The 7,238-nt window shown below is 42.2% G+C and overlaps 1 protein-coding gene across 3 annotated transcripts in view; it reads left to right on the forward strand.

Annotated features, from left to right (window-relative positions):
* Nucleotides 1–6,419, forward strand: part of SNX5 (sorting nexin 5) — a 28,078-nt gene extending 21,659 nt beyond the window's left edge. For all 3 annotated transcript variants that reach the window (XM_045529114.1, XM_045529115.1, XM_045529112.1), the window contains 2 exons: nt 4,076–4,161; nt 5,632–6,419. In XM_045529114.1, coding sequence (XP_045385070.1) covers nt 4,076–4,161; nt 5,632–5,682 — 137 coding nt within the window. In that variant the 3' untranslated portion in view covers nt 5,683–6,419. The remainder of the gene's footprint in view (nt 1–4,075; nt 4,162–5,631) is intronic.
* Nucleotides 6,420–7,238: the final 819 nt, after the last annotated feature.

Below are 7,238 nucleotides of genomic sequence, written 5' to 3' on the forward strand. Positions count from 1 at the left end.
CTATTCCAGAGCAGGGGACTTTTTAAATACAGATTAACTTTATTGGGAGGCAGTACACCATTTCCATTGAACATGAATATAATACATAGTTTTTCTTTCTTCCTTCCTTTTCCTTTTTTTTTTTTTTTTTTTGAGACAGAGTCTCGCTCTGTTGCCCGGGCTAGAGTGAGTGCCGTGGCGTCAGCCTAGCTCAGAGCAACCTCAAACTCCTGGGCTCAAGCAATCCTTCTGCCTCAGCCTCTCGAGTAGCTGGGACTACAGGCATGCGCCACCATGCCCGGCTAATTTTTTCTATATATATATATTTTTAGCTGTCCATATAGTTTCTTTCTATTTTTAGTAGAGACGGGATCTCGCTCTTGCTCAGGCTGGTCTCAAACTCCTGAGCTCAAACAATCCGCCCGCCTCGGCCTCCCAAGTGCTAGGATACAGGCTTGAGCCACCGTGCCCGGCCTCTTCCTTTTCCTTTTTAAAGAGACAGAGTCTCCCTGTCACCCAGGTTAGAGTCCAGTGGCCCAATCATAGTTTACTGCAACCTTGACCTTAGCCTCCCAAGTAGCTAGGACTACAGGTGTGCACCACCGTGCCTGGTTTTTTATTTATTTTTGTGGAAACCTCCATCTCACTATATTGCCCCGGCTGGTCTTGAACTCCTGGCCTCAAGCAATTCTCATGCCTTGGCCTCCCGAAGTGCTGGTATTACACATGTGAGCCACCACACCTGGCCATAATATGTAGTCTTTTTTTCTTTTTTTTTGAGACAGTGTGTCGCTTTGTTGCCCTGGCTAGAGTGAGTGCCATGGCGTCAGCCTAGCTCATAGCAACCTCAAACTCCTGGGCTTAAGCAATCCTACTGCCTCAGCCTCCCGAGTAGCTGGGACTACAGGCATGCGCCACCATGCCCGGCTAATTTTTTCTATATATATTTTAGTTGGCCAGATAATTTCTTTCTATTTTTAGTAGAGACGGGGTCTTGCTCTTTGCTCAGGCTGGTCTCAAACTCCTGACCTCGAGCGATCTGCCCGCCTCAGCCTCCCAGAGTGCTAGGATTACAGGCGTGAGCCACCACGCCCGGCCATAATATGTAGTCTTTACCCTAGAGGATCTTATGGATCTTCTGTGGTGTTCTTAGAGGCCATGGAATGTTCCAGAGCAAATGTTCAAATGTATCTCCCAGAATGTGAATGAAATAATAGTAGGACACTGCACTTGACTCAACTCCTCTTCCCCCCTAAATAAGCAAGCTTTCATGAAAATAGAAATCCCCATTTCATTTAGTTTTCTCAGGTGTATTTTGTTTTCCAGTGGTAGGGAAATCTAGGCATGTCTGATAGTGGTCGCTGTGATACCAATGATCTCTGTTCAGTAACATGTTTGAAAGCTACCTGGGACGTCTAAACTTAGGCTTTCTGGGATTTGTCTATTCAGGACTACAATGCTTTAACTGTAAGGCACAGAGCTTCTCTTTATTGGAACTTGGCAAATGTCATGCAGACACACTCACCAGGCTGTTTTTGGGTTTTTCAATTCTTGTAGTTTTTAAAAAAAAAAAATCTAATAAATTTATAAGGAAAAGTAGATACTTCAAAACTACTGAGTTGAAATCTTAGGTAATTATATAGGCCAATTTAGTGGCTCTTGACAGTTTTGGAGGAGATAAAAGAAAAACCACAAAAGTCAGAATGGTGCAATTTAGGCCTGTCTAAATTACGTATGTTATCCCCCTGTGTTGTTTGATTATATCCTCTTTATTCAAAACGCAAGCCTGGGTATACTATACTAAAAGTGTGGTGTTCTGTAGAATGCTGAGATTGATAAGTATTAACCTATTTGCCTTTGGTATGAGTTCTTTCTAAGATTTGTATCTGAGCTGACTATACGAGTTGAGTCAGTTTAAGGAACATAGCACAAATGGTGATTAGGGCTGGTATCACAGGAGATGGATGTTAGTGTGTATCTGTCTCCTGTGGTCCTGTGTACAGATGGCCTGGACCTGTGTGCAGGTATAGAGGAAGAAGGGGAGCTTATTGACCTCCGGGAAGACCTGTTTGACATAGGATATCCAAGGGGTTGTCATTACAGTGCTAGTGCTATATACTTAACGTATCACTATAAAATTTGTGACTTTTTAATGTGGCTGCATTCATTGTGGTTCTTTTGGGCAGTACTATAGAGACAGTGAGACAGGAGAGTGGCTTCTCTGAGTGCCCTTGAGTACCAGCTAGAGCTACAAAGCTTTTTACCAAAGGAGTGATGGCCAAAGTTTTAGCAAAGTAAATCTGCAAGGCAGAACTTAATGTCACAAACATAGTAAAGGGATCAGAGGGAGTACATATTCTTGGCTTACTCCAATTTCCAATAGGTCATTAATCCTGAATCCTGATAGTGGCAATAGGAAAAGAAAAGATAGAACTGGGAACATGTCTTACAGATCATATCCAAAATAAATCTATCTTGAACATGAGAGTAATGGTTTTCTCCCTTTTTATTTTTTAATTTTTAAGATATTACATTTAATAAGTCATAATTGGCTGGGCACAGTGGCTCACGCCTGTAATCCTAGCACTCTAGGAGGCCGAGGCTGGTGGATCATTTGAGCTCGGGAGTTCGAGACCAGCCTGAGCAAGAGCGAGACCCCGTCTCTACTAAAAAAAAATAGAAATTATCTGACCAACTAAAAAAATACATAGAAAAAATTAGCCGGGCATGGTGGCACATGCCTATAGTCCCAGCCACTCAAGAGGCTGAGGCAGAAGGATCGCTTGAGCCCAGGAGTTAAGGTTACTGTAAGCTAGGCTGACGCCACGACACTCACTCCAGCCCGGGCAACAGTGAGACTCTGTCTCAAAAAAAAAAAGAAAAAAAGTCATAACTGTGTTGCATTTATGGAGTACAGTGTGACTTGATGTATGTATTATGTAATGTGTAGATGATTAGATAAAAGTAGTCAACATCTGTCTCCTCACTTAACATTTTTTGTGGTGATAACATTTGAAATTGACCTAGTTATTTTGAAACATGCATTACTATATTGACTGTAGTTATCCTGCTGTGTAATAGATCTCAAAACTGTCCAGCTGAAGCTTTGTACCCTTTGAGCAGCAATTCCCTCATTCCCTTACTCTCACCGCTGCCCCACCCCACCCCCAACTTCTGGTGACCATTCTTCTCTCCTTAGTTTCACCTTATTCTTTAGATTCCACCTGTAAGATCATTCAATTGTTGTCTTTCTGTTTCTAGCTTATTTTACTTTGCATAGTGTCTGGATTTATCTATATTGTCCCAGATGACAGAATTTTGTTCTTTTTAAAGGCTGAATACTATTGTGTATCTATTAATACACCACATTTTCTTCATCCATTGATGGACACTTACATTGATTTTAATATCTTGGCTATTGTGAACATAGGAATGCAGATATGCCTTTAACATACTGGCTTCAGTTCCTTTGAGTATATTCCCAGAACAGGGATTTCTGGATCATATGGTAGTTCTATTTTCCATAATGGCTATATTAACTTCCATTCCCACCAACAGTATAGAAGGATCCCCTTCTCTCTGCATTGTTGCCCACTTCATCTTTTTGATAAAATCCGTTCTAAAGGTATGAGGTTATAATCTTATCGTGGTTTTAATTTGCATTTCCCTAGTCCTTAGCGATGCTGAACATTTTCATGGGCCTGTTCTCCACTTTTGAGAAGAATTGTCACCCTGTTTTCAAAAACCAGTGGTAGAGAGTATGTCTGGCTCACCACCACCCCTCCTTCAGCCTGTCCTCAGTCATCGGCACCTATGCTGCTCATCACCCAAGCAGTCAACTGCCATTCCCAGGATGAATGGGAATTGGTGATTGGGTGCTGTTGTCCTCTTGAAGGCAATGACATCCATATCTCCACAGTGAGCATGAAGAGAGACACTTAGTATGTGTTGCAGTCACAGAGATAATGTGAGAAAATAACGGTCGTAAGTGAAACCTTTGGAGATTATTTGTTAGGAATATGTGGAAGTTAAAGTGAATATAAAATTTGTTTGATTTTTCTTGGATTTGTAAACTTTAACTATTTTCTTCCTATAGAACTGGTAAATTTCAAACGGAAGAGAGTGGCAGCATTTAGAAAGAATCTAATCGAGATGTCTGAACTGGAAATAAAGCATGCCAGAGTAAGTGGGGGTTTTGTTGTTAGTGGTTTTTTTTTTTTTCCTCAAGCCAACTTGTTAGAGGTCCGTCCCGCCCCCCCCCCCCCCCCCCCCGCGCCAAGTTTTTATCCCAGTGTCAGTCAGGCAGTGAGTTTGCCTTGTTGTGTTAATTTTCTATAATGCTTGTAGAGGGAGCCACTAATGAGAGTATTTTTGCTACAGCAAACCGTAAATTCACATTTTGAAATACTTTTTTGAGAGGAGCATTCTTGGTGGAGGGTGTCCTACCTGACTCTGAGGCCTTTGCAGGCCACTCTCTGAAGAACCTAAGTTATCAATAAGCTCTTCGGTGTCTTGCTTTCTTGGAAATCTTTTTTCAAAGAAATTGTTTTCTGGTTTGCTAAGTGTGTATTCTGATAATCCTTTTGTAGTGCAGAAACAGTGGCAAGCCAAGGGTGCTCTGCTAGGGACCTCTTGGGAATGTGGTGCTCCCCACACTCAGTTTCTGGGGGTGGTTTCAGGACTCAGCTCAGCTCAGAGTGCCATCTGGTTCAGGGCAGCCAAGTCAGTCCTCAGACCTGAGGCCAGAGGGGAGGGTACTAAATGTCACTGGCTTTCAGGTTTGATTTAAAGTGGGAAGACTTAAACATTGTTATGTATTTTGGAAAATCCTTTGTTTTGACTAGAACATAGATGTGTTTATAGTTACTTGCCTTTTGAAGTTAATGTGAGAACTTTATAAAGCAATTTTTGCAGATTCCTGTGTGAATATTATATTATAATCTCATCTGTAATCTTACCCACAACTAATTTTTAGCAACCGGTCTTTCTTTTCTAAGGCCTTCAACTTCATAGAACACTTTTTTTTTTTTTTTTTTTGGGAAACAGAGCCTTGCTCTGTCACCCAGGCTAGAGTGCCATGGCATCAACCTAGCTCACAGCGACCACAAATTTCCTGGGCTCAAGCAATCCTCCTGCCTCAGCCTCCCGAGTAGCTGGAACTACAGTCATGCGCCATGATGCCCAGCTAATTAGTAGAGATGGAGTCTGTTGCTCAGCAACTCCTGACCTCAAGTGATCCCCCCACCTTGGCCTCCCAGAGTGCTAAGATTACACGCATGAGCCACCACACCTGGCCAGAACAACTCATTTATATAGCGTTTAAGTTAAGACTTTAAGCAGGACTGGCATGATCACATTTGGGAGGAAACAGGTGAGGGCAAAGATGCTGTAACTTTTGCTGGGAGCCTCTCCCAGCAACAAACAGCCTAGACCCTCAGAGAGAGGAACTCTTCCAGCATGCCATAGGGATGAAGGGCAGGTTGCAGTCAACTGAGACTTAATGAAGAGTAGTGTCGGCCTAGTCTGGCTGGTGTCAGATCTCTCTTGAGAAAAGCCATGGCTGTGTCTGTGGACTTGTGTTGTATTCTTACAGCTATATAGCAAATCTTAGACTCCAGTGATTCATTGGTCTACCTTGACTTTTTTTTCCAGAACAATGTCTCCCTCTTGCAGAGCTGCATTGACTTGTTCAAGAACAACTGATCTGCCTTTACTCTGAAGAAAGGAAATGAATGTGAAAGAAAGCCAAGCATCACTTGCACTTAAATCATTACCACGGAAGACTTACTAGTTTTGACTTTAGTTTAAAATTATGTGAATAAATATTTTGATTTCTAAAAATCTTAACAATTAACCATGTTGGTTTAAAAATTTTTATTGCATGCTGCTTGGACATAACTAATCCTTTCCTTCTGCATTTAATACCTCAAAGTGGACAGAATCTAAATACTGAGTTCTTCTATAGTTTGTCTTTAGTTACTAAGAAAGGGTGTAGGGGACACGTGCCTTTTGGAAACAAGTAGAAGCTGTCACCTGGCCCGTGTCTGTCTCATGTTTTGTGTGCCCGTGTCCCTACTAATTGTCAGGGAGGTGCCAGTTACAATAAATAGCTGCTTTGTTACAGGTAAGACATTCCATTCCTTAATATTTTTTTTGCCCTAATACTCCCATAACCTCAAGTGTTTGTACTATAACAACAAGAAAATCTCATATATCTTTATATACTGTTTGCAGCTCCATTTTTATAGTTGTGATATAAATGCTTGAGGGGGAAGAGATGTATCTAAGGCTATATAGAGAAACAAATAATAGGGCCTCCTTTAGAAGAGCCACTTCACCAGTAAGAAAGATGTGAACTCCCTCCCTAATGATAGTGGGAGATGTATGTGTTTGGGCTTTTGTTTTTTATAAAGTATATAATAAAATAATAAATCATGCTACTATATGAGTGTTTTTATGGGAAACAAGGCCAGGGTGTGCCATGAATGCAGTTGCACTAAGCCTTGGCTGTGGCGAGAGGGCTTCAGTGTCCTCTTGCTCAGCATCCCAGGGGCCTTTGTTCTAATCCTAACATTTTTGAATACTACAGGCTTTTTTAAAGAAGTTCCCTGCATCTGGGGTTGTCTGTTTGCTCCTGTCGTGATTGAGGTTTGTGGGTTTTGCCAGGGATTTTAACAGGGATTCTGTGTCCTCAGGAAGTGTGTGTCTTGAGACTTAAGGTGGTGTCTGCCACATTTTCTGTAGAATGAAGTTTACTGGTTACATTTGTAATTAACAAGTAACTCATGGGAAGATCCTTTGAGACTGTTAAAAGCATTTTACCCACCACTGTTAGCATCTGTTATAACCAGTTATAACTGGTATGAGGGTTGCAAAACTGATTTCAACACCATATGGGTTGTTTTTCTTATATTTAGCTGGTGTTGATGTCTTTCCTCCAGGGCTAGTTGCAGGCAGCTAAAGCTTAACTATGTGCCTTCTACCTACCTTCAGGGCACAGGCACAGTTGGGAAACATGGTGCAGGAAGTGAGGGAATTTAAACTCGGCAGTGGTAGCTTCAGTGTGGGCTCCTAATCACATCTCTGTCTGCCTCCCTGCCTGTCACCTCCATACTGTCCATAGTACTGCGTGCACACACACTGATTGTGGCGGAGGGCTTGGCGTCGGCTCTCAGTAGATCTGGTGCTCCTGGCATCAGGCGCCTGCGCCATAGCTGCTTGAGCAGCAAGTGTGATCAGAGGAGCTCTGGCGACTGGCC

This window comes from Lemur catta, chromosome 17 (genome assembly GCF_020740605.2).
Source record: "Lemur catta isolate mLemCat1 chromosome 17, mLemCat1.pri, whole genome shotgun sequence".
Taxonomy (NCBI): domain Eukaryota; kingdom Metazoa; phylum Chordata; class Mammalia; order Primates; family Lemuridae; genus Lemur; species Lemur catta.